At 36.7% G+C, this 27,955-nt stretch overlaps 2 protein-coding genes across 5 annotated transcripts; both read left to right on the top strand.

Annotated features, from left to right (window-relative positions):
• Positions 1-359: 359 nt before the first annotated feature.
• PTP1 (protein tyrosine phosphatase 1) lies at positions 360-27,883 on the top strand. 4 transcript variants are annotated; one of them, XM_012225696.4, is made up of 9 exons: positions 362-706; positions 1,146-1,242; positions 1,336-1,418; positions 1,538-1,678; positions 8,640-8,774; positions 26,206-26,354; positions 26,441-26,582; positions 27,102-27,188; positions 27,362-27,883. In XM_012225696.4, exons 1-8 carry the CDS (start codon positions 506-508, stop codon positions 27,171-27,173), a joined length of 1,020 nt encoding a protein of 339 aa, XP_012081086.1. In that variant the 5' UTR covers positions 362-505; the 3' UTR covers positions 27,174-27,188; positions 27,362-27,883. The 4 variants fall into 4 exon arrangements, with proteins under 4 accessions (XP_012081087.1, XP_012081086.1, XP_012081085.1 ...); XM_012225697.4 differs by having other exon boundaries at positions 360-706; positions 8,640-8,759; positions 27,102-27,883; XM_012225695.4 differs by having other exon boundaries at positions 27,102-27,883.
• On the top strand, positions 18,947-22,237 carry LOC149493720 (uncharacterized). Its single transcript, XM_089725899.1, has 5 exons — positions 18,947-19,124; positions 19,170-19,777; positions 19,881-19,994; positions 20,903-21,164; positions 21,252-22,237. The coding sequence occupies exons 1-5, from the start codon at positions 18,947-18,949 to the stop codon at positions 22,235-22,237; spliced, it is 2,148 nt and encodes a 715-aa protein (XP_089582025.1).
• Positions 27,884-27,955: the final 72 nt, after the last annotated feature.

Below are 27,955 nucleotides of genomic sequence, written 5' to 3'. Positions count from 1 at the left end.
TTAAATGCAACATTATTAATATTGTTTTATTTTATATATTTATTTTAATAAAAAATACAAAAAATTATGTAGCATAATATAAATATAATTGATATACTATTTCAAGGATATTTTAGAAAATAAAAGCATTTTAGAAAATAAAAGCAAACAAATTTTCAAGTATAAATTTATTCCATACGTGTAGTACATGAATCTCAATTGAATTATATATTTTAAATTAATCGTACCAAATATGAATAACATTTATAAAATAAATTCTACTAAAATTTATTTAAAAATAAATTTTATATTTTGAATTTATTTACTCTAAAACCGTCCATAAATTGGACAATTATTAAGCCAATAATTTAACTTCCCCACACGGCACCTAGCCCTACAAAGTCGAGGGCTCTACACTTCCGAAGTACCAAAGACCTGACACCGCTAAGGATTGCAATAAACATAAACGCAACTGGGTAACTTCCCTTCAACGCGCGCTCGGTCCCACCGACATCGGAGATCGGCCATGGCCGCTTCCTCCGCTGGCAATCCATCGCCAGCTAACGTTTCATCCTCTCTTCCTAGACGTTTCGAATTCTCTTCCGATTCTCCTCCGAAACTCTCTCTATCTACTGATCAGCACAAGTATTGCTCACGGGCTCTTCAATTCTTCAAAGAGAAGCTTCAAACTCCCGATAGAATCACTCAAGAGTTCGCTCATTTACAGGTTCGAATCGAACTTTCACAGACTTTTCTTTGCTTCTTAATCGAATTTCAACGCTAAACCTAGTTTAAAGTTTTATCAATATTGATTAAACTGTGTTTGTTTGCTGAGAAATTCAGAGCTTTTAAAAGAAAGTGGAAGTATAATTGCCAAGTGCAAGTGTGTTTTTTATGTGATTAAGTTCTGATGATTTTTAAAAACTTGTAATATATATATATATAGTGTTGAATTTAAGCTGGTTCATAGAGTTGCTCATGATGCGTAAACGTATATGTTTCTTTTGTGACTGTTTTATGTGATTAAGTTCTGATGATTTTTAAAACTTGTAATATATATATATATATATATATATATATATATATATATATATAGTGTTGAAGTTAATCTGGTTCATAGAGTTGCTCATGATGCGTAAACGTATATGGTTCTTTTGTGATTTCAGACAACTAGGACAACACCATCTCAGATGGCTAGAAGCTGCAAGGTGGCTCTTGACAATGTCAACGTAAGCAAAAATCGCTATATGGATGTATTACCTTGTAAGAACTAATTCCGTTTACCAGTCGGTGTTACTGTATCACTCTCAAAGGTTTCACTTATGATTAGCAATTCTTTTATGTTATCTTTTTTAGTTGACCAAAACAGGGTTGTTCTTAATCCTTGCAAGGATTATAGAGCATCTGCTCAGGGATATATCAATGCAAGCTTAATCACGGTAAAAAGTTACTTGCCTTATGGTTTAGGTTCTTTTTTGTTTTCACCACTCAGCAGAGATTTTTAAGCGCTCGTACTAGATTCTTGTGTGTGACCCTTTAATATTCCTCTTGTTTGCAGACTTCTTCATCTGAAAATATTTCTCGGTTTATAGCCACACAGGGTCCGCTACCACACACCTTTGAGGATTTTTGGGAGATGATAATACAACACCATTGCCCTGTGATTGTGATGCTTACTCGTTTGGTTGACAATTACAAGGTACGCCAATGTGTTAATTTGAATGTAAATAAATTTATTCACGGTGATATACAGAACTACTTTTAAAGCAGAAGTAGCAAGTATCTGTTCCTTCAAATTCCAAATAAGCCTAATAAACTAAAATACCTCATTCCTTGTGACTTATTATAATTATAACCTAACCTATTTTATCCCAATTTATACAACTTAGTAGCAATTGTATCCTTTGATCAAAATTTTTGAAAAAACAAAGCAAAAAAATTTATTATTTTTTATTTTCATTCTCCCTCATTTTGTTCTTTCTTCTCCTCTGTTTTTCCAGATCTTTCTTTGCTTTTCCCTCTCCCATCATACATCAATTAACTGTCAAGTTTAAAGTTTAAACCTTCTCCTTCCTCCACCAGAACCACCATAATAAGCTGTAAAAGCATTATACAGTTCATGTTACAAAACTCTGAAGACCGGGTGGTTGTGGTTGTAGTTTGAATCCCAATAATTTCATCGAGTAATTTTGGTTATCCAATGTGGGATGTGGTTCTCTTGATGATGGAGCAAACCATGAAGACATGGAGTGGATAAAAACTGAGTTTAGAGCGCAATGAACAGAAACCTTTGGCTGACAATGTGAGCTAGTAAAATAAGCAGAGGAGTTGTGATGGACCTCAGCCTAAGCCGTTAAGGGTATATTCCAGAAGGTCCAAAGAAGGGTCCAGGACATGGGGATTGCTGCCTTGGGAATTAAGGGAGACACATTAGCCACACCAATGATTGGGACACCTGTCCAAATTCAGTTACAAACAAGTGGGTGATCGTGAATATAGTACAGCAGAGGGCAAAGAGAAGGCATCTGTTGAAAATATTCCTTTTCATTTGTATTGATGGAGAGCTACTGAAGGCTCTTGGCTTGATTCTTAGGATTCAAGAATTTTCCCTTTTGTTCTAGTTTCTCTTTCTTTTTCTTCTTCATTTTTAATATCTGAAGATTGTGATCTGTAACACTTGATTCTGAATTGAAATACAGATTTCTTCTTCTCATACCCATTCTAGAATTCTTTGATCTTCTGTTTGTTTATTTCCTTACTCTATCAATTTGGTCCGACCTGCTCCTGGATTCCAATGAGTACTACACGATCTGATAGCCGTTTACACGATCTGATAGCCGTTTACACGATCTGATAGAGGAATGTTTCAACCTTAGAAAGCCGTATTAACTCCATTGACAAATCCCTCCAAAACTTCCAAACAGAGCAGTCCCAAACCTTCAACACATTAGAACGTCTCTCCTCATTTGACCAGAAATTTACCACCATTGAAACCCTACTCCATAACCTCTCTTCACAAAATATCACTCAATCAGGTGACTTCCCAAACCCAAAACCGTGAACACCTTGATCCTCTACACCCAACCCACTATACTCTCAACACCCCACTATCGCTACCCCACCTATAACCTTCAATAACCCACAAACCACTAACCCAACTACTCATTCACAAACTTACCACCGGATTTTCACCCATAAAAACTCAAAACATTCCCCAGTTCAATGGAACAGACCTCGTCGGCTGGTTTGCACGAGTGGAACAATTTTTTGAGATTCACCATATCCAACCGGACCAGCGTGTCTCCGCAGTCCTCGTCGCCATGGTTGGCGCACCCCTTCATTGGTTCCTCTGGATCCGCCAACGCAATCCTCAGCTCACTTGGGAGATGTTGAAATCAGAGTTAACCCATCAATATGGTGGCGACATCGCAAACAACCCTTATGAACATTTGGCAGTAGTAAAACAAAATGGGTCTGTAGTTGATTTCCTTGATGAATTTATAGCTTGAGCCACACAAGTCCTAGCCCTCTCCGATTGCCAGTATTTGGGGTATTTTCTGAATGGGTTGCGTAGTGATATTCGACTCTGCCTCCGCTCCAGTGATATCGTCGATCTATACAATGCAATGAAGGTTTCGCGAGAAATTGAAAGAGAAATACAATCATCTCCACTGCCCAAGACTTCTACAAGCTTCAACACCCAACTCCAGCCAACTACCCAATTTGGCCTTGGCCCAAAGATTACAAGCCCATCCTCTTACAAACCCACAACCCATATCACCAGCCCCCAACCCAAAAATAATTCCACCAGCTCCATATCACAAACCTGTTCTCCTCCTTCCATCAATGTTCCACTCTCCCTTCCAGCACCACCCCACAAACCAGCCATAACCACCCAAAACCACCGTAGCCGTGGCACAAGACAGTACTCCCATCAAGAGTACCAGGAGCTACGAGCTAAAGGCCTTTGTTTCAAATGTAAAAACCCTTACACTCCCCTTCATGAATGCCCAAATAAATCCCTAAGAGCACTAATTGCGGGCGACGACGATACTCTTCCTATCAATGACGAGACCATTGAATCAATAGAAAATTCAGCATTGCTAAGCCCTGTGGAATGGGACGAGATTCACTTCTCCAATATCAAACTTCCTATGTGTTCAATTGGAGGTATCACAAGACCCAAGACAATGAAGTTACAAGGAGAAATTGCGGGACACTCAGTAATACTAATGATTGATCGCGGAGCTAGCCACAATTTTATCTCCGCAGAGCTCGCCCAACAATTGAACTTGAAGGTATCTCCAACTCCAGTTTACTATGTCAAGCTAGGCGATGGGTACTGAATTGCTGCTACTGGGGTCTGTATGGGTCTTGAGCTTCAAGTGAGTACCATAACCCTCACAGCTGATTTCTATGTCTTTCCCCTTAATGGTGTGGATTTTATTCTTGGTATTGCTTGGCTTGAAACACTTGGGAATATTTAGCATAATCGGGCAACCATGACCATGACATTCCACCACCAAAATCAATCCATCACCCTCTCCGGTAACCCTTCCTTGTGCAAGACCCCTGCTTCTCCATACTCCCTCCACAAAACTACAGAAAACCTTTATTCTGTCCTGCTATGGCAATTGGAACCAACACAACCGCAATTACAAGCCACCGCAAATCCCATACCTACAGCACTGCAAGAACTTTTGCAACATTACTGCAAAGCTTTTGCCGAGATTTAGAACCTTCCCCTAGAGCGCATCTCAGACCACCAAATTCCTCTTAAACCAGGTCAAAGCCCTATATGTGTCAAACCCTACCGTTACGGTCATGTACAGAAGGATGAAATAGAGAGGTTAGTGGCTGAGATGGTAGCCGCAGGTATTATTAGGCACAACAGCAGCCCCTTTTCTAGCCCAGTATTGTTGCTCCACAAAAAGGGTGGGAGTTGGCGTTTTTGCGTGGACTATCGTGAGCTCAACAAGGTGACAATTCCCAACAAATATCCAATTCCAGTGATTTAGGAACTCTTGGATGAACTTCATGGGGCTCATATCTTCTTCACCAGATTGGATTTAAAAATTGGGTTTCATCGGATTCGGGTTGCGGTTCCTGATATCCACAAAACAGCCTTTCGGACTCATTTAGGACATTACGAGTTCATGGTCATGCCTTTTGGCCTTACAAATGCACCAGCGACCTTTCAGGCGGTTATGAATGACATTTTTCGTCCATACTTGCGACAGTTTGTGCTGGTTTTTTTTAACGACATTCTGATCTACAGCATTGACTGGGACTCTCATTTACAACACCTCTCAACTATTTTGCAAGTACTGATTGATAACCAGCTCCATCTCAACCAGAAGAAATGTTCATTTGGACAAACTTCAATTGAATACCTTGGGCATGTCATCTCAAGTACTGGTGTCGCTATGGACCCTGCAAAGATATCCAGTATTCTTCATTGGCCCATCCAAAAGTTAGTGAAAGCAGTCCGGGGGTTTCTTGGTTTGACAAGGTAAAATCGGAAATTCATCCGACATTACGGCCAAATCGCCCAACCATTAACAACTCTGCTCAAGAAGGAGGTCTTAATCGCCCAACCATTAACAACTCTGCTCAAGAAGGAGGTCTTAGATAAATTCTTCTGGACAGAGGTACCCCAACAATCTTGTGATTTCCTCAAGCAAGCTGTCACATCTTCCCCAATTTTGGCAATGCCTGATTTTTCCCAACAATTTGTTGTAGAGTCAAATGCTTCGGGAAGTGGCGTAGGGGCTGTGTTAATGCAAAACTCAAGGCCAATTGCCTACTTCAGTAAAGTTACCTCAGATTCTTGCTCCAAACGATCAGCCTATGACAGTGAACTAATGGCTCTGGTACTTGCCATCCGGCATTGGAGGCCCTACCTCATAGGGAGGCATTTCTTGGTTCACATAGATCACCGAAGCCTTCGACACCTCCTCAATCAGTCCATTACCACACCAGCCCAACAATATTGGATTTCCAAGCTTATGAGGTAGTCAAGAGGAGGTCTACCTCCATTCACTTTCCATTCCACAATGGGTTGATTGGGAGGAAATACACAAGGAAATTATGGCTGACCCGTACATCACAGAGATCCTTACCGCAATGCAAGGGACAAATCCTCCAAGGCATTACAGTTTGGTTCACGGTTGGTTGTTCTTCAAAGGCCGTCTAGTTCTATCAGCCGCTTCACGATGGGTTCCTAAGCTGATCTCTGAGTTTCATTCTACTCCAATCGGTGGTCAGTCTGGAGCATATAGAACATATAGGCACATTGCATCCAATTTCTATTGGAGGGGGATGATGCGTACCGTTCAAAAACAAGTGGTTGAATGTCTCACTTGCCAACAGCAGAAGTATGAAGCCCAAAGTCCAGCTGGTCTCCTCCAACCCCTTCCAATTCCAAGTCTCAAATGGGACGACATCTCCTTCGATTTCATAACTGGGTTGCCTAAGTCCAATGGGTTTGATTGTCTCATGGTGGTAGTGGACCAACTATCCAAGTATGCACACTTCATTCCACTCCGACATCCTTTCACGGCCAAGAAGGTGGCTGCCAACTTCGCCAATGAAATCATCAGACTGCATGGCCTGCCGCATTCCATGGTTAGTGACCGAGATCCCTTGTTTCTTAGCAACTTTTGGGGTGAACTATTTCGACTACAAGGAACCAAACTTAAGTTCAGCTCAGCATATCATCCGCAAATCGATGGTCAGATGGAAGTATTGAACCGTAGCCTCGAAGCCTATTTGAGGTGTTTTTGTTCTGAACAACCTCATACTTGGAGCAAATGGGTGAGTTGGGCTGAGTATTCATACAACACAAGCTTCCAAAGCTCAGCTGGCACCACACCATTCGAAGTAGTCTATTGTAGACCACCTCCAACATTGCAGCAATTTCTTCCGGGGGAAACCAAAGTGGAAGAGGTAGCCACTTACTTGCTTAATAGAGATGAGATCCTTCGCAAGTAAAAAATCAACCTCCTTCGCGCCCAGCAAATGATGGTGAAATATGCTAATCAGCACCGCAGAGATGTTGAATATCAAGTTGGAGATAGAGTTTTTCTGAAACTCCAACAATATCGTCAGAAGTCAGTTCAAAACCGGCCTCATGCTAAGCTTGCTGCACGCTACTACTGGCCATTCAAAGTTATAGGTCGAATTGGGAAAGTCGCCTATAAACTCCTGCTGCCAGATACATCTAGAATACACCCTATATTCCACGTGTCACAACTGAAAAGGGTTGTAGGAGAGCACAAGCCTACAATGCATCTTCCTGTGAATTTACCCATTGATGAAGAACCCATGGTTGAACCGAAGCAGATTGTGCAGTTCAAAACCATCACCAGAGATAATACAGCTATTAGATAGGTCCTCATTAAATGGAAAGGGCGACCCATTGAAGAGGCCACATCGATGGATGCGTCCGACATTTGCGGGCCAGTTTCCTCAATTCAGCCTTGAGGACAAGGCACATTCTTGAGCGGGTGGTATTGATGGACCTCAACCTAAGCCGTTAAGGGTATATTCCAGAAGGTCCGAAGAAGGGCCCAAGATCAACGTGGGGATTGCTGCCTTGGGAATTCAGGGAGACACATCAGCCACACCAATGATTGGGACACCTGTCCAAATTCAGTTACAAACAAGGGGGTGATCGTGAATATAGTGGGGTGATCGTGAATATAGTACAACAGAGGGCAAAGAGAGGCATCTGTTGAAAATATTCCTTTTCATTTGTATTGATGGATAGCTACTGAAGGCTCTTGGCTTGATTCTTAGGATTCAAGAATTTTCCCTTTTGTTCTAGTTTCTATTTCTTTTCTTCTTCATTTTTAATATCTGAAGATTGTAATCTGTAACACTTGATTCTGAATTGAAATACAGATATCTTCTTCTCATACCCATCCTAGAATTCTTTGATCTTCTGTTTGTTTATTTCCTTACTCTATCAAGTTGTGAGATGAAAAAGAAGACATGAAGGCTATTCTGTTGGTGTTGTTGGAGAGGAGGTTGAAGGTTTAGGAATTGATAGTCAAGGGATGTATGATGGAAGAGAGGAAGGTTGCATAGAGATCTGGAAAAGAGAGAGAGACAATTGAGGAGGAGGGAAAGAGAGAGGTGAAAGAGAAAGGTGAAAGAGAAATTGAATACAAAGAGTAGAAGTTAATTTTTTATTCTAATAATATTTTTATTCTATTTTGACTGTAGGGTATAATTGCTAGTCATATAGATTGGAGTAAAATATTGTATAAAAATAGGTTGGGATATACTTACACTAAATCTCAAAGTTTTGGGTATTTTAGATTATTATGCCTTCTGAAAATGCTAAAAAATATACATGGTTTTAAAGGCTATGTTGTTGAATTATTGTTTTTATTATTTATGTTTCAATTGCTTCATTGGATTAACCAAGATTTGCAAATTATGTCCATAATTGCTAAATACCTGGAAACTGTGTTGGAACCTGAAAAATATACAGTTGGCTATTTGAAAAAGAAACTTGAACCGGTTAAATTCCATTTTGCATTTCTTTTTCAAATAGCCAACTATTAATAGATTGGAGACAAACAATTTTTCAATGGGTTGGTCAGAACTTGTTATGATTTGAAATCACTTCTTAATTTCAATTGTTTATGCAGATTGTAAAATGTGGAGATTACTTTCAATCAGAAGATGGTCCTAGAGATTTTGGAAATATATCTCTGGTTAGCAAATGGGTGAGAACTACTGACACTTCATTGGTGTTGCGCAACTTGGAGGTGGGTTACAAAGAGGTAGGTTTTCTTTTTTATTATTTTTCTTTTTTTATTAATCTGCCAAATTATTGGTCTGTTGATTCTTCAGAGATGCGAAAATGAGAAACTATCTATGGATGGTTTCTCAATCTGATTATATTGTGGTTGCATTTTCTTCGACTTATTCATCGAGTAATCAACTTTTCTATGTGCCTTTTTGTGTGTAATTTCAGAAATTAACAATTATGAAGACGTATATTTTGATTGCTCTGGTTGTCTTTAGCTTAAGTCAAGGAACTAGTGTCAAAGACTGCTGTGAATGTATAGACAAATATAATATATTCAATTATAAAACATCGTTTTAGGTTCTAGGATGATGCAAGGAGCTGTAATGGTAAGTGAAGCAAATTGGAGGCCTTCTGTGCTAGCTGTGTAAGATGAGGTAGTGGTGATTCTATTTGGATCCAAATTTTTCTTTATAAAGTTTAATGCTGATGAAGTATGCACCATTTTTACAAAAAGTGTGCCAAAATGGGTTCTAATTCCCAAAGGTCTTATTTACCACACTTTAACCGATCGGGAGGTTGATTGGGAGCTTAATTAGAACTATTTTGCTGTCATTTACCTAACGGAATTTGCAGGAATTTATCTTTTTAAAATGTAGGGGTATTTTGGTAAGTTCCATCTTTGCTGAAAATCTATTCCTAAAGCTTTTAGGAGCCTTGTTCTGAATCCTTGTTGGGTTGGGATGATATTATTCCTTTTGGTTTTTCGTTAGAAGTCCACAACTTTAAATGAAGTGGACTAGCTTTTTTAAGTTCTTTTCTTAAAGGTTTAGGATTAATTTAAGTCTATTATTATCTATGCTTGTAATGCTTAGAATTCAGTTTTCAATTGAAAAAAGAAATTCCTGCAGTTTATTGCTTGTGACGTGATTCAATTCATCCTAGGTGTGCTGCTAGTGACAATTAGGTGTGGAGCATAATTTTTTACCATTCATGTGCATTGTTGGCGGTGCTTTTAATAGTACACAACTACCCAGCTTGATGCTTGCTATTTTAATTCACTTCCATACAAATCTAAATTATTCCTTACATGTATACCCTTTCTAAATCTTTAATAACCCATAAAACCAGACAAAATAAGGGTATATGAGTTTGACACAGGAGGTCATTAAGCTTTTCAGATTGTGTTAATTTTATCACAAAACATCAATTTTGATGTAGATAAATTGTTAAATTTAATTTATTTTTCTGATTTGATCTCATTTGAGATTTTCCAGCCAAAATCTGGTTGGAAATACTGTTATGGACAATCATCTCACTCATTTAATTTGCTTCAGTGAATACATGGCCCACAAAAAAAAAAAAAAAAAAAAAAAAATCCCTCTGCGAGCTTGTGTTTAATTAGTTAATTTAAATTGTTGAGTTAGCAGTTGAGCTGTTTGCTGGAAAATCTCAAAGTTGATTAAATTGAAAAAAGAAAAAAAAAAAAAAATTAAAGTCTGAAATAATTACTCTTTTGTGATTAAATTAAAAACAAGCTCAAAAAGTTTAGTGATCTTCAGTGTCGTTTACCCCAAATGTTCTAATATAATTAGCCTCTGTCCTACATCAATTTTGTATCAGAGCCTCAAGATCTTTGAAGCTTGCTACTTGGTGCTTTTAATCATGTTGTCAAATGGTGAACTACATTCCAAGTCTGTTTCTTTGGAACAAGAGTTTGATGCTTTTCAACAAGATAGTAAAGGAAAAAAATGGCAAAATTTAATTCATTGGAACCGAAGATGGATGAGTTGCTTAGGAGAGTGCCTTCTAACAACCCTAATAGACAAACAACCGAAGCAACTGCTAACCAAACTCTTCCTCAAATGGCATATCCAAGAAGAACAAGGCTTTAAGTTGTCTCTAGACAAGAACAGATACAGTTGGAAATATCACTGAGAAAGTCAAGTTAAAAATTCTAGATGTTGAAGGAAAGATTGATATTGGTCCTGCTTGATTTAGCAATTTACTTCTTTTCATTGAATCTTTCTTTGATAGGTGACAATATGGAAGAATATCTTGAAGTGAGGTTTGTGGAAATGAAGCTTGTTGGATTAGCTAAAACATGGTGGTATCGCATTGAGCATGATATGGGAAGATAAGAGGAAACCACCAATTAATACATGGCTGGAGCTGAAAGCTAAACTACAAGAAAAATATATGCCATATATTTAGGATAGGGCAAGTTGTGGCAGCATGTCTAACCTTTAAAATATATGTCAACCATGACAAAAATGCATTGGAGAATCTATTCTTTAAAACAAGGCAGCATGTTTGTGGCTGAATAAATGCATCAATTCAAGGAGTTAAAGATTTGTAAAGTTTTGGAAGATGTTATGCAATCCTTGCACCAATTTGAAGGTGGTCTGAGGGCTGATATTAAAAAGGAATTGTTTAAGGGGCCCATATGCAGTGTAGGACATGGATTCCAAGTGGCCCTTGATGTTGAGGAATACCTCTAGGTAAAAAAAGTTGGGATTCAAATTGGAGATGGCAATGAAAGAAGAGTTTTTGATGCAAATTGTAACATCAATTCAGTAGCTTCGCAGGAATTTAACAGTGTTAAGGATTAGTTGTAAATAGAGTTCTATTAGGAGTTTAGATTCCTAATTAGTTTATGATTTGTATTCCTAAATAGCTAGGTAACATAAGAATTCCTTATATATAGACCTATGTAATCGATTGATGAGATACAAGAAATACAATTACAATATATTCTCTCAACATGGTATCAGAGCCTTCCATTAAAAAAAAAAAAAAAAAAAAAATCCCGAAACTTCCCTTATGAGAAGCCACTGCCACCCTAGGAAGCCTTTCTAGAGTTAGTATTTTGTCTCACCACCGACCTCAGGATATTCTCCAGCCGCTGATTAGCGCCTCCCCAGAATCCAGTTGTCGGATTCCAAGTGAATGGCCCCCACGCGTCTCCTCTTTCTTCTTGCTCTAGTTCATGCGTTGGCGCATGTCCAATGGTCTTTTTCACTCCGGTTCCTCTCTCCGGCGTTGACTTGAAGATAGACGTGCAACCCAGTGAGTTGCATCTTTATTCTTGGGCTTATTCAATAGGTTTGTTTGCTGTGATTCTGTTACAGCTGTGTCGGGCAGTCTTCTGCTAGTGTTGTTGCTTTAATTTGCTGAGGAAACATATTTTTCCTTTGCTGTGACAATTGGTTTAGGTAATTTTCGGTGATTTTCTAGTGATTCCTTTTTGCATTAGGGTTTAGTACTGCACCTTTGCTGCAGTTACGGGTATTCTGCTTTTGAACTCTCTCCTTTGTCGAGAGCAGTGCAACCCCAGTGAGTTAGCATTGTGTTCTTGGCCTTCAGTGGTGTGCTCTGTTTGCCAGATTTTCCTTTGATGCGTTTCTGAATATCTGTGCTACTGGGTTTCCTCTTTGAGGCATTGATTATGGAAGCTTGAAACAGCCCTATGAGTTGTTTTCTGGTTCAGTGAGATTTGTTTTGACAACCTAAGTGTGTTGTCTTGATTCTGCTACTACTATTTGGTTTGGGGTTCTTTATTGCTATAATGAAGTGGGTACAGTTGCTGAGTATGGTATTGTGCTTTGCTGAAAGTAATAGTTTGTAACAAGTTGAGCATGATTATCATCTATGCTCCAACTTGAGGGGGAGTGTTAAGGATTAGTTGTAAATAGAGTTCTATTAGGAGTTAGATTCCTAATTAGTTTATGATTTGTATTCCTAAATAGCTAGGTAACATAGGAATTCCTTATATATAGACCTATGTAATCGATTGATGAGATACAAGAAATACAATTACAATATATTCTCTCAACAAATAGTAACAAAACTCGCATTATTATACAGTAACCTAAACAATTTTAATTATATGCAGATGAAACGCAATTAAAGACTAATCAAAATATCTAAGCTGAATGATTCATATAGGAGCGAAACGAGCCAAGCCAAGCCAAATATGCTAATATTTTGGCTTGGCTCGACTAATACATGGTATTGTTTGAGATTAGCTTGAGCTTGAGCCAATTTTAAGGCACTTTGATCAAGCTTGGCTCAAATTACAACAATTATTATTGAGCTCGGCTGAGCTGGCTTGCTCATAAAGAAGCTCATAAATAATGACTTAACAAATAATGACTTTATATGTGACCTGATTGTGTAGTAAATTGCTGACAAAATCCATAAAGATGCTGGCAATAAAGATAAAAATTAATATAAAATTAAGTGCAAAAGCTTGTTGTTGTACGTCCAATTTTATGATAAAAGAACAGTTTGCTAGTAATTAATTAAAGAAATAATATGAAAATTATTCATATAGAGATGAAATCCTAGTCTTCAAGTTAAAGAATATCCTAAATTAGTTTAAGTTTATAATAGATATGTAACATATTTTTTCAATAAAAAATAACCTGCAATCAAATATCTTCTACATAGCCAATCAGTAGAACCATAACTTAGAAATCAATTTATAAAATTAAAACATGAAGATGAGACCCATAAGAAATATGAATAAAAAAATTTAACCAGCTCAACTAAACTATTTATAACCCCTCCATAAAAAAACTAAAACAATATAATCACAAAAGAGTAGTCATTACTGCTCAATTTCAACAAATAATGACCTCCAAAACAGTAATTCAAAAAAACACATTATAGATTGAGAGGAATAAATAATTCAAAAGATCCAAATGTTTTGTTTAATGAACATCAAAAAATACATTATTTTGATGCAAATTTTGAAAGTTCAGAGAAATACACAAAAATCTAATTGCTATTATTTTATTGGTAGAGAAATTCCAACAGCAACCATTAACTTGAAAAGCAAATACATAGAATTAGATAATTCTTAAAATATGTAACTTTTGTTCATTTGAGATGTGAAAAAGAAAATTATAACACAGCAACATTTTACTTTTAGGACAAATGCTATTCCAAGCATACTTCTTGCATAGACTCTTCATCACCCTATCACAATTGCAAGATGTAAATTACTTTGTTATATAGTCAAAGATTTAAACTAATAACATTTTGTAATAAATTCCTAATGAAATAAATACTTAATAATAATTTGGAAATAAATTTGAAATGAAATGAAATACCTAGAGATAATTTATAAAAATATTTATAATAAAGTAAAGTACCTCTGCAGACTTTGTAACTTTAAAATCACAATGTAGCCAATCTCCTATGCATATTAAAGTTTGAACTGTTTCTGGTTTTAAAAGAGCTACGATATTGATCAAGTACTCTACCTCTTGCACTAAAAGTAGACTTGGAAGCTAACGTACTAACACGAATACATAATATATCACAAGCCATCCTTGATAGAACTCGAAACTTGAGAGTATTTGCCTTCCACCAATTTAAGGCATCAAACTTGCTATCTTCTTTACAAACATAAAGACCCTCCTCTAAATAAATATCCAAATCAGATTTGAGAGGTTGGATGGAATCCAATTCTTTTGCCCATAAGTCAAATTCACTCCTACCCTTAGTTTTACTTTTATTAATGCAATGAAGAACAGAGCTACTAACATCAGAAATGTCATTGCTATAAGAACTAACTTGCATATGTTGAGTTTGTTTGACATCCAATGTATAAGAAATAGCATAATCAGTATAAATCTCATGGAAGGACTCACGAACAAGATTAATATTCAATTCAGCTTCTCGAGATTGGTAAATTCTCGGAAAGCAAAAACTCAATAAGTTTCATCTTAAACTGTGGATCCAAAACTGTTGCAATAGCCATCAACAAGTTACAATCTCCCCAATATTTATTAAATTTCTCTCTCATTTTGGAAGTTATTTTTCTCGTGTACTCACTTTCATCTAAAGACTTCTCATTTAAAATTTGCTTAATTTTCTAAATCTCAAGAAGAAATAATTTGCTGTTGGATATGAACAACTTGAGAAAACATTAATAGTATCATTAAAAGCCTCCACAAATAAACTCACCCCTTCTACTCTTTCCCGATCTTCACTAGATGGAAGCCATTGATAATATGGATCTCTCTCTTTGTATCTAGGAAAAGCCTCCTCAAAAACTAAAGCAGCTTCTAACATTGCATAAGTTGAGTTCCATCGAGTAGGTACATCAAGAATCAATCTTTTTGAAGTAGGCAATTGTAATCGCTTTACAATTTCAAAAAACTTGTGAAGTCTTGAAGGAGACATTTTCAAATATTTCACACTTTCATGTATATTAACAATCACATCGCGTATTTCAGTCAATACATCTTGAACCATAAGATTTAACACGTGCACAACAACGAACGTGAAATATCTTACCTTTAAGAAAAAGCTTTCCCTTCACAAGATCTCTTAGGTTTTTGACATCAACATCATTTGATGTTGCATTGTCTAGTGCAATAGTACACACTTTTGACTCAAATCTCCCACTCACAAAGGCATTGAAAAATGCAATCAGCTATAGCAACTCCAGTGTGTGGTGGTGCTAAGCCAACAAAGTTTAACACACGCTTATGTAACTTCCATTTTGAATCTAAGTAATGTCCTATAAGACATAAATAGCCTATGTTTTGATTTGAAGCCCACAAATCAGTAGTTAACTAATTTTATGAATACTAACAAATATGTCTTTCAACTTCGTTTCTTCAACAAATATTTTCATGCAATCATTCCTCAAAGTTGCTGGCGATATCCTCTCAAAATGAGGATTAAGAGTCTTAAGTAACAAAACATATAGCTCATGCTCAGTCATTCTAAAGGAATATTCATGACCAATAACCATTTTTATCTCCTTATTATACTTGTAAGTTGTAAGGTTACCACCCAATCCTTCAGGACCCATTGGCTTAAGAACCAAAAGCTTTTGTTTTTTGTCAACTTGACGACCGACACAAGTGTTCATGTGTCTTAAAAAATGAATAGTTGAACCTCCAACATTAACAGTTAACAAGACATTACAGTAGTTGTATTTTGCCTTTCTAGCCCCATCTTTAAGCACAACCTCTGTGAACTCTGTCCGAACTTTTGACTTTCACTTCTTTCCTTTTTTCTGTAGATGATTTGTAGCTTCATCATTATTTTCCCTTTCTTGTTCAGTGATAATAGATATATTTTCATTTGCTGTAGAATCTGAAAAGGAATAGTATTTATTAAATATATAGCAAATATAACATAAATTAAAAATAAAATAACAAAATAAAAGCAATACCTATGGTATTAGGTCCAAAATTTTCTCAATAATTCATTATTTCTCATATTATTTGCACAAACATATTTAATAGAAGAATTTTGAAAAGTTTTTTCAATTGAAGGAGATAACTTTGTTCACATTTCTGAATAGTCTATTTTAAAATAATAGTATGGTTATATTGCTCATGTTATCCATTTTATATTATGATATTTATTGTAAATATTCTTTAAGAATGTTATAATATTGTATATAGCATCTTTATGCCGGTCGCAATGGAAGAATTAGAACAAAATTACATAGAATATTTTAATGTATTTGACTTAGAGAAGTTCTAACTACATATTTTCTAGACTAAGTTATCAGTAATATAATTATGCTATAGAAATAATAAGCAACCCCTTGAAGGAAATCATACAGTATCTGACCTATAAAAATCAAAATTTAAAACTTCATTTTTGCTGAGAAAAATGTTAAAAAAAAAAAAAAAATACAAAAATATGGAAATACAAAAATGTAGGTCCACTTAAGGAAGAAGCATGAATCTAATTGAGGAGTTGCATATCAGAAACCTTAACTAATGAGAAACCCAAATAAATCAAGTTTATAGTCATAAATCTCTACATCAACATCATTCATATTTCCCTTCACCAATAACCAAGGTTTAACAAATGCTTGTTGCACAAATTTCAAATTAAATTTCGATAAATTGATGTTTATAATCAAGTAAATCTAAACCAAATATTAATTGGGGGAAGAACAGAAAATTAAACCAAATGAATTTAACTTTGTAATAAGAAAATTAAAGACATAAGAAAAGTTAAATTATAAGAGAAATCTGACCTTTTGGGTTATTTGTAGCCATTCTTTGATATCTAATTAGTGAATAATAAAGAAGAAATTGAAAGATTTATAGTCGTGCTTACACAAAGAATCGGTAGCAGGCTTAAAAAAGCGAGATCTTCGACTTTTTGTTCTGCAGCAGAGGGAAGATTGCCACCACTATTCACAACAATTTATCAGTATTGTTACTCATTCCTTAGTAGCTTACAACATATTGTCTAAATCTGAATTTTTCATTTGAAATTTGATAGTATCAGAATTCTATTTAAGTTGTAGTTTGCTTTACCTTTTTATCTCCTAATTTCTCTCTAACCGTACATCCTCTTTTGCACATAAAATTGGTAAAGGTACAGGAGGTAAAAGCAAAATATGCCACTTGTATTCCATGCATCAACTATTTATAATATTTAAATAATTTATTTTAAAAAAATTAGTAAAGCTCATGAACATCTGAGTCGAGCTTCTGTTTTGTCATGCTCGGCTTGTTTGTAGTTAAAGCTTATATTTCTGATCAAGCTCGGCTTGTGTACAATATGAATGGATTTGAATGAGCCAAAACTGAGCCGAGCGAGCCGATCTCAAACTACTCTGATTGTTTTACACCCCTAGATACATATACGTACATGAGTTGCTTTCCTTAAAGTGTCTTTGAACAATTTTTTCCTTCTTAACATAACCCTAAGATCGTAAACACAATTAAATTGTAATGCTAAAAAACCACAATAACCAACCATTTTAGATCGCGGCAACTAGCAACAAGCCAAGAAACTATAATGTAGCTATCAATCTAGACTAATTAAGAGTTGTATAAGAAGACAAAATCTTTCAAATAATTGAAAAAATTCAAAAACAAGAAGTTTGTAAATGAGAGATCCCGGATGCAAGACAACCCATGGGATCGAACATGTGGAAGGTATGGCGGGAAATAGCCTAGATTATCTTCATGTTGTCGATGTAGAACTATCCTTTGCTTCTTTTGTGAGCCAAGTGATCCACTCCCTCGATTTTTGGTGAAATTGAAATCGAGTAATGAATAATTTAAGTTTTGCTTATTCAGGTTACTTTTGGGTTTGATGAGAAACATAAGAAAAAGAGCAAAAAATATGTAAATGTTTATAGAATTGGCATTTGCATGTTAGGGGATATTCAGATAATGATTGGAATCTTCAATTTTTGCAGAATGAAGACATTCTCTCCCAATGCACAACATTTGCAAGTCCTAATTTTCTTCCTGTTAAGGATTAGTTGTAAATAGAACTCTATTAGGAGTTAGATTCCTAATAGGTTTATAGTATCTTGTATGTGTATATATATGTGTCCCTATTGATGAATCAAATACAGAAAAAATATTTTCCCACATTAAATCTACATGGTATCAGAGCCTTTGGCTCGTTAGCATTTTTTTTTTCCGGTTTCTGCGTTGACGTTTCCGGCGACCGGCGACAACTCTGATTCGCGCCTGTCAGTCTAGGTCTCCTACCTAGGCCTTTGCCTTTGTCTCACCGCCACCCAAGGGAGGAAGAGTGACCTCCGATCGGCTTCTCCACCAAATCCGGTGACCTGAAGACCGGCGAGTGTGCCTCACGCGCCGTCAGAAGAATCGGACGTCATCTCACGCGCCGGCGAGTGGAGGCGCGTCCGGCAGTTTCCGGTGACTGGATTTCGTCTCCCAGGATCAACTCGACGTCCAGATTCTTTTCCAGTGGTTAGTTTTGGGTTCTGGCAGCATCTGGTAGGCGCTTTCTTTGTTTTTTGCTACTGCTATTTGGGTTTTCGGTTCCTTTTGGTGTTGCTACTGTTTTGTTGGGTTCGCGCTATTATTTGGTTGCTGTTAGGGTATTTTATTAATGGAACCTACACCCACAGATTCTAAAGCTGTTATTACTGAATTGATCCCAGCAATGAATAAAATCACAGAATATAAATTGAAAGAAACTAATTATTTAGATTGGAGTAAGACAATTAGAATTTATTTGAGGAGTGTTGAAAAAGATGATCATCTAATTGATGATCCACCAATTGGTGACAGTAGACAAAGTTGGCTAAGAGAAGATGCTAAGTTATTTCTCCTGATTCGCAACTCCATTGACAGTGAAGTGGTTGGGTTAATTAATCATTGTGAGTTTGTTAAAGAATTAATAGATTATCTTGAATTTTTGTACTCGGGAAAAGGTAATCTGTCTCGTATGTATGAAGCCTGCAAGGGATTTTATCGGGCCGACCAGCAAGATAAGCCCCTTACAACTTATTTCATGGAATTTAAGAAGATTTATGAGGAACTTAATGTTTTAATGCCTTTTAGTCCTGATGTTAAGGTTCAACAGACACAGCGAGAACAAATGGCTGTGATGAGTTTTCTTGCAGGTCTTGCTCCAGTGTTTGAAACTGCCAAATCACAAGTTCTTTCAGGCAGTGATGTTACCTCTCTTCAGGAGACTTTTGCTAGATTGCTACGTACTGAAGGTTCTCATACACCTTCCCCTTCTGATAATAGTGCCCTTGTGAGTCGTAATCAGGTAGCTAGACAGCCAGGAAACAGAGGAAGAGGAGGAAATAACCGCAGTGATGGACCAATCACTCGGGAGACAAACATTCTTATCTGCCATTATTGTCATGAACCTGGTCACACTAAACGGTATTGCAAGAAACTAATAAATAAGCCACCAAGGGTAAATATGGCACATCAAGATTATGCAGTTACTTCTTCTGACAACAATGTAACAATTTCTGCTGCGGAGTATGCTGAGCTCTCTAGATACCGTTCCTCTAAGTCTACTGATTCCTCAATTGCTGCTGCTGCCAACTCAGGTACTCCTCCTTCCTGTCTTATGTCTACATCATCAGAGTGGGTCATTGATTCTGGTTGTACCGATCACATGACAAGTAACCCTAGTCTCTTATCCTCATTAAAAGAACCTAAACAATTTAATCGTCTTGTTACTTTAGCTTATGGGTCCACATCTCCTGTCAAGTGTATTGGCACCGCTAATCCCATTCCATCTCTTCCATTGTCTTCTGTTTTTTGTTTGCCTCGTTTTTCGTTTAATCTATTATCTGTTAGCAAAATTACTCGTATGCTGAATTGTTGTCAAATTTTATCCGACATATTGTGTGTTTTAGGATCTTTTGACGAAGCGAATTATTGGTAGAGGACGTGAGTCTGGTGGCCTTTATCTTCTGGATGAACACGTTTCATTATCTCTGGCTTGTGCTGGTGCTCTATCTCCTCTTGAGGTTCATTGTCGTTTGGGTCATCCGTCATTGTCTACTTTAAAGAAGTTGTGTCCGCAGTTTCAGTCTTTATCAAGTTTAGAATGTGAATCTTGTCAATTTGCCAAACATCATCGTTTACCTTTAGTTCCTCGGGTCAATAAACGGGTTTCATCCCCTTTTGAGTTAGTTCATTCTGATGTTTGGGGTCCATGTCCTGTTATTTCTAAAACTGGCTTTCGGTATTTTGTAACTTTTGTGGATGATTATTCTCGTGTTACTTGGTTATTTTTAATGAAAACTCGTTCTGAGATATTCTCTATTTTCTGTTCTTTTTGTGCTGAAATTAAAACTCAATTTAATACTTCTGTTCGCATATTGCACAGTGATAATGCTAAAGAATACTTGTCTAGTTCCTTCCAATCTTATATGTCACAAAATGGTATTCTCCATCAAACATCTTGTGTTGATACTCCTCAAAATGGGGTTGCAGAAAGAAAGAATCGACATCTTCTTGAGGTTGCTAGGGCACTTTTATTCCAAATGAAGGTCCCTAAACATTTTTGGGCTGATGCTGTCTCTACTGCATTTTTTTTGATTAATCGTATGCCTTCTTCTGTGCTTAATGGTGCAATTCCTTATAATGTCTCGTTTCTTTCTAAACTTCTATTCCCCATTGAACCTCGTATTTTTGGTTGTACTTGTTTTGTTCGTGATGTTCGTCCACAGGTTTCCAAATTAGATCCAAAGTCCCTTCGTTGTGTTTTCCTTGGGTATTCTCGGCATCAAAAAGGGTATCGTTGTTTCTCTCCCGATCTTGACCGTTATCTTATTTCTACAGATGTCACATTTTTTGAGAATAATCCATTTTTTCCTTTTCTATATATAAGAGTGAGGGGGAGGATGATGACCTTTTAGTCTATGCTATCCAGCAAGTTCATAACTCTCCTGCTCCTGCTCGTATTCCTGACCTTGCTCCTGCTCCTACTCCAGCATCTGCTGCTCCTATTCCCGCTCTTGCACCAACATCTGCACGCCCTCGTTTTGAACAGGTTTATTCCAGGAGACCAGGAACTCTTGACTCACTTCCTCCACTTGCCGTTTCAATAGAAGATCCGGTTCTCTCCAATCAACCTGAGCCTGTGCCATCCACTCCCCAGTTAGACCTTGACCTTCCCATTGCTCTTCGAAAAGGTAAACGCAAGTGTACCTACCCTATTTCCTCCTTTGTTAGTTATGATCATCTTTCTTCTTCATCTCGTTGTTTTGTAAGTAACTTAGACTCTGTCTCTATTCCTAAAACTGTTGTCCAAGCTTTGTCCCATCCTGGTTGGTGTGCAACAATGAAAGAGGAGATGGTTGCCTTAGATACTAATGGTACTTGGGATCTTGTGCTTCTCCCGGCAGGTAAGAAAGCTATTGGTTGTAAGTGGGTTTTCACCGTTAAAGTGAATCCTGATGGGACTGTTGCTCGTCTCAAGGCTCGATTAGTTGCAAAAGGCTATTCTCAGATCTATGGCCTGGATTATTCCGATACTTTTTCTCCTGTTGCCAAATTGTCTTCTGTTCGTTTATTTATTTCATTAGCAGTTACTTTTGACTGGCCTTTACATCAGCTGGATGTTAAGAATGCCTTTCTTCATGGGGATCTTCAGGAGGAAGTTTACATGGAGCAACCACCAGGCTTTGTTGCTCAGGGGAAGTCGGGTAAAGTATGTAAACTTCGAAAATCTCTTTATGGCCTAAAACAGAGTCCTCGAGCTTGGTTTGGTAGATTTTGCAATGTGGTACATCAATTTGGCATGCAGAAGAGTACTTCTGATCATTCTGTATTTTTCAAAAGTACTAAGACTGGTTTGATTCTACTTGTGGTTTATGTTGATGACATTGTTATTACAGGGAGTGATTCAGCCGGCATTACATCACTCAAGTCATTTCTCCAGACCCAGTTCCAGACAAAAGACTTAGGATTGTTGAAGTATTTTTTGGGTATTGAAGTATCTAGGTGTAAGAGAGGCATCTTCTTATCTCAAAGGAAGTATGTCCTTGACTTACTGAAGGAAACTGAAAAGTTGGGTGCCAAGCCATGCAGTGCTCTAATGACTCCAAATTTGCAACTTTCAATTGGTGGTGAGCTATTTGATGATCCTGAGATGTATAGAAGGTTAGTGGGCAAATTGAATTATCTTACCGTAACACGTCCAGATATTGCTTACTCTGTGAGCGTCCTGAGCCAGTTTATGTCTTCTCCTACTGTTATCCATTGAGAAGCTTTAGGACAAATTTTGTGCTACTTGAAAGGTAATCTAGGTCGTGGCCTGCTTTACAGTAATCATAGGCATTTGAACATTGAATGTTTTCAGATGCGGATTAGGCAGGTTCGAAGGTTGATAGAAGATCAACTTCAGGATATTGTGTCTTTGTAGGTGGAAACTTGATATCATGGAGGAGCAAGAAACAAAATGTAGTCTCACGATCGAGTGCTGAATCAGAATATCGAGCTATGGCACAATCTGCTTGTGAATTAATTTGGATTCGTCAGTTGTTAGAGGAAATTGGCTTCAAGTCATCCTTGCTTGCAAAGTTATGGTGTGATAATCAAGCTGCTCTTCACATTGCATCAAATCCAGTATTCCATGAACGAACAAAACATATCGAGATTGATTGTCATTTCATTCGTGAAAAGATACAACAGGGTGTTATCTCTACAAGACACGTTAAAACAAGTGAACAGTTAGGGGATATCTTTACAAAAGCTCTAAACGGACCCCGGGTTGACTATCTTTGTAACAAGTTAGGCATGATTAATATCTATGCTCCAACTTGAGGGGGAGTGTTAAGGATTAGTTGTAAATAGAACTCTATTAGGAGTTAGATTCCTAATAGGTTTATAGTATCTTGTATGTGTATATATATGTGTCCCTATTGATGAATCAAATACAGAAAAAATATTTTCCCTCATTAAATCTACACTTCCCATAATTTTGTTCATCATAGTTGTTATTGAGGACGTGATTGCCTTCTCTAGCATTTTGCATATGCGGGTGATGTGCAAAGCTGATACAAGCTTCTCTCAGTCCATGTAAGTTGCTGACATGGCAAAAAGTGGGCTCCATTTCATCTAAATAAGCATTTGGATGAGCCACTTCAGCAAGAGACGCTTGCAAGTTTTTTAATAGTTCAGATTCTTAAAATTGCAAATGTTTATAAAAAAATCCCACAAATATAATTGACCTTTTTAAAATTATTCACAAAATAGTGCAATTTTTTTCCGATTTAGCCTCTGTCTAACTTTTGAAAATTTTTTTTTGGCCCTCCTGCTATTGGAATCTAGCTTTGCCCCTGACTACAAGGCTCTTAAATATATCAATTTCCAAAATATATTGGTGTCGTCGTACAAATTGGATTGCTTTCTTGCAAGATATTCTCTGTAATCACAATAAAGCTGGAATTGGGAATAGGATAACCGATGCATTGAGTGGACTAGTGCTAATTCTTACTTCTATGGTTGTCCAACTTGTTAGTTTTGCAATCTTGAGAAAGATTATCAAACCTGCAGAGCTTTCAGTATTATTTATGCTGATTTATCGTATGGACAACATGCTGCTAATTCTAATTTTTCTTTGTTGTGCGGGGTATCTTCTCAAGGGAACTTGTTTGTGCTTCCCTAATACTTCTCTATGTGAGGAGTTGATTCAAGAACATTGCTTTCGGGATGATAGTACGCCATTTTGGAGAGATTGCAATGGTCGAGAATCAGTTTTATTGGCCAAGCTTAAAAAGGATGCTGCTAGTTTGTTGCTTGATTTGAGTTTGTCTAATATACAAGGGTAGAAAGGAAAATAGCGGGCTGTATACTCACTTGATTGCCAATTTTGCTTGAGCCTTGGAGGGATTTTAAGCATGGATTTTGTGCTTGGGCTAGCGAAGACCGTGAGAGGTCATGATTCTATCTTTGTGGCGGCGGATGTTTATTCAAAAATGGCTCACTTTATACCATGTTTCTAAAAATGGCTCACTTTATACCATATTGCTAAATATTTCTTTTTATGTACAACTTCATGGATTGCCTACATCAATTGTTTCAGATCGTAACTCAAAGTTTATGAGTTATTTTTGGCAATCTCAATGACAACCATTGAATACAAAGCTAAAATTTCCTTCACCTTTTCGTTCATAAACTGATAGACAACTGAAAGCCATTAATCGGGATTTGGTAAATCTCGTTTGGTGTTTTGTTGGTGATCATGTTAGGAATTGGGATTATATTCTTCCATGGCCGAACTTGCCTACAATAGCTCTCTGAATCATATTGCTGGATGTAGTTCATTTTTTTATTAAGGTGTACTTCCTAAGAAACCAATTGATTTGGTTCCTTTGCCTAATGCCTAATGAGACTGATCCAAAATTGACGCTAATGCTTATGGGAAGCATATTGTTGATATTATGCTTAAAGGAAGTTCAAAGACAGATTGCCATAAGTAAAGAAGCTTATAAGGCCGTTGCTTATCTAAAATGCAGATTTGCTTAATTTCAAGAAGGCGATATGGTCATGGTTGGAATTAAATCTGGATTGTTTCCTAGGGGCTTACAAGAAGCTGATTCAAGGAATGTTGGTCCTTACAGGATTTGAACAGAATTAGTTTAAATGCTTGTGTTCTTGAGTTACTTGGCACATTTGAATAAAGTAATATCTTCAATATTAAAGATATTACTTTGTACCATGACACGGCGATGATAAACATAATCATCATGAGGTTATGTCTCGAACTCTCTTCACAAACACGTGTAAAGGACCAAATTGAAAAGATTGTTGATCATCAAGTGATTTCTACTAGAGGGGTTGGTTATCAAAAGTTCCTCATGAGATGGGTGGGTCATCCACAATTTGGTTATACTTGGATTGGGGAAGAGGATTTCCAATTGCTAGATGCCTATCTTTATGACAAGGTCCACTTTTTTAACTCGATGGAGTTGAGTTATGGCGCTTAATGAGAGGGATTAAAATAGCAGAGGTTTTTGTAAATTGGAATTCCCTTAAGTGTCTTTGGATCAAAGGTTGTAGTTAGATGTTGAAAATTGACAGCTAATGGTTAAATATGAATCAAATGGCTAACAACAGGATTTTGAAATGTTTCTCTTGACTTCTGTGTTTACCAAATAGAAAAAAAGGAGCTGGGATCCTAATCAACATTTGATGTCTCTTAACTGCTCATCCAAACAAACACTAGATCATTTTGAGGATTCCCTTTTCTATCTTGGGTCTTTGATTTTGGAAGATATTAACTATTGTTTTCTTATGCTTGAACTTCTTTGGAGCTTTACAAGATGAAAAGCAGGCTGTGTACTGGTGATAATATTTTTGCTTTATTGGCGGAACACAATCTTGAAAATGTTCTAATTTTCTTTCCAAGTTCGGAAAAATAGGCAATTGTTTTTCTATAGCCTGTGATTAATTTTGAATCTTAGGAAAAAATTTCTCTTATTTCAGTTGGTAAAAGAAAAAGTGAATTGGTAAAAAGATGAAAAATGGAGATGAAAATGTAAATTATTTACAAAGTAAGCACCGTTCTGCTTTGTTTTGTACTATTCCTTTTCTTTTGCCTCTAAATTATATATATATATATATATATATATATATATATATATGTTTTTGGTTTTAAATTTTTTTTTATTCTATGATATTTTATCTTCATGATAACATAAAGCCTTGAAATGCATATATATGGAAAGAAAAAATAACACAACTCAATGTAGAAACACTAATCGTCGTGGTAGATTCATTTCAACCAGCGTGCCATGCAATCTTGAGATTGACAAAACTTTCTTGTATTTACAATAGCTGTTACCTGCCCTAGTCCAAATCATGCGCATGTTTGAACTTCAGATATTGTTAGTACATATCTGCTTCATCTGTTATGTATTGGTTTGCGCTAAGCAATTAGACCTCTGCTTTCCAACTGCTGTTATGTTGATGTGAATGAATATGTGAACTTGAACCAACCGTTATTCACTGGTAGCACCACTAATTATCTCGTGCCCTTAATTCGCCGGCTTCTTTTCCCTTGCTCATTTTAAAGCTTAGCATTTTCGCCTGGATGTTTGAGTTTTGTAATTCCAATGAAGGTTTTGACAAGCATGTTCTTTTCACTTTGAAGTAGCTGATAAGCTTATTTTCTTTGTGAATCCAAATATTTACTTGTTAGTTCTTCTTCCTCTGTCATTTTGGTTGCAGTCCGAGGAGCTACCCATGTCTGTTTTGCATATTCAGTACCCTGAATGGCCTGATCATGGAGTTCCAAAAGACACAGTTGCGGTGCGTGAAATCTTGAAAAGAGTTTTCCAAGTACCACCGAATCTTGGCCCAGTAGTAGTCCACTGCAGGTGTGCCTAATGCTTGTAGTTTCTTATGCTGCCACGTAAAATTCCTGATCCACATGTATATCTGAGACAATCTCTCTCTTGTTCAGTGCAGGTATAGGTAGAACTGGAACATACTGCACAATTCACAATACAATCCAGAGAATCCTTGTTGGAGACATGTCTGCTTTAGATATTGCTAATACCGTAGCCACATTTAGGTCCCAACGAGTGGGGATGGTTCAAACCATGGTACTTTTATATCTTTTCTCAGCCTTCATTTTTCTTTAATTCATTTATTGAAACTTCTAAAACTTCTGGAAAGCAACTTCAATTTGCTGACCTACCGACATGCCATGGTTCCCAATTCCTAATAGCTTGAAATTCACAACGGAAGTATGATTTTGTTGTTAAATACATCATTGACAAATTTCCTGGATAAGTACCTAGTAATCATGTCAGCCCTAGAAAGGAAAAAAAATGAAAAGATTCTTCTAGGATTTTTTATCTGGAACCTCTGGGTTTGTTGATAAATGCTTTTAACAAATTTAATCAAATAACTTTCTTGAGCTCTTTTTAATGAGAGAGAGAGAGAGAGAGAGAGAGAGAGAGAGAGAGATTGCTTTCTGTAAATATCTCAAGGCTATTATTTATTGCATGTTTTTTTTCTGGTATAAAGATATTCATGCATTTTGAAGTACCATTGCATACATTCTGTATTTACCTCTTCCTAAGTTACGCAGTTGATTTTGCTAATTCACTGTCTGTTAGGATCAATATTTTTTCTGCTATAAAGCTATCATCGATGAATTGGAAGACCTCATCTCAGGTTGCAACAGTTGAAGGACCTCAAAAATGGTATATACTCGTTTCTTCTTGTCAAACGGCACCCGTCAGTTGGAATGTTGAAATATTATAGCTTTCATTTGTTTTAACACATTCTTGGGGTTATAGTACTTTGTGGAGTCGCTATTGGTTCTGCTTCTGCTGAATTAAATGGAAAGAACTATAACTGCTTGTTTACTTCTCAGAAGCCGGAGAAACTGCAATTCGACAGTGTGTCAATGTATTTGTTTCACTCCAGGAGTGGCTTAATGCAATTTGATTGTTCTTGACCAATTCTGTATAAATGTGACACTGCTGGAAGCTGTGTAGTTTAACTGGCGATCTTTTAACATTTGAGTAAGTGGTGCACATTCTCTCTAAAAGAACAGGATTATTGTCGCTGCGAGATTGCTTGCTCATTTCCAATATCACTTGCTAAATTTTTTGAAATTTCGCAATTGTCCTAATATTTGATATTTTTGTTGTTGGAATCAGCCATGGTCAAGAATCAATAATCAAAAATATGTTTCTTCTAACAGTGGGATTTTTTGGCTCAGCTTGCGTTTTGGGAATTTATGGTTATATAAAATAGAGCTACTTAGCCTATTTAATGTCCTAGATTTGGCTGCCTTTGCCCTGTTAAGGGATTATTATTACGGGTGTGTTTGGCAGTGGTGTTTAGGATAGTGTTTAGTGTTTTGAACTAATAAAAATACCATTTCTTTAAATTATTATGTTCAGTAATTTGATTAGGATTGATACCATTTCTTTAAATTATTATGTTCAGTAATTTGATTAGG

Source organism: Jatropha curcas, chromosome 9, assembly GCF_041381405.1.
Source record: "Jatropha curcas cultivar XTBG-Jc1 chromosome 9, XTBG_Jcur_1.0, whole genome shotgun sequence".
In the NCBI taxonomy this organism is placed as follows: domain Eukaryota; kingdom Viridiplantae; phylum Streptophyta; class Magnoliopsida; order Malpighiales; family Euphorbiaceae; genus Jatropha; species Jatropha curcas.
The sequence above is the reverse complement of the archived record's forward strand: the minus strand, read 5'-3'. Positions and strand labels throughout refer to the sequence as shown.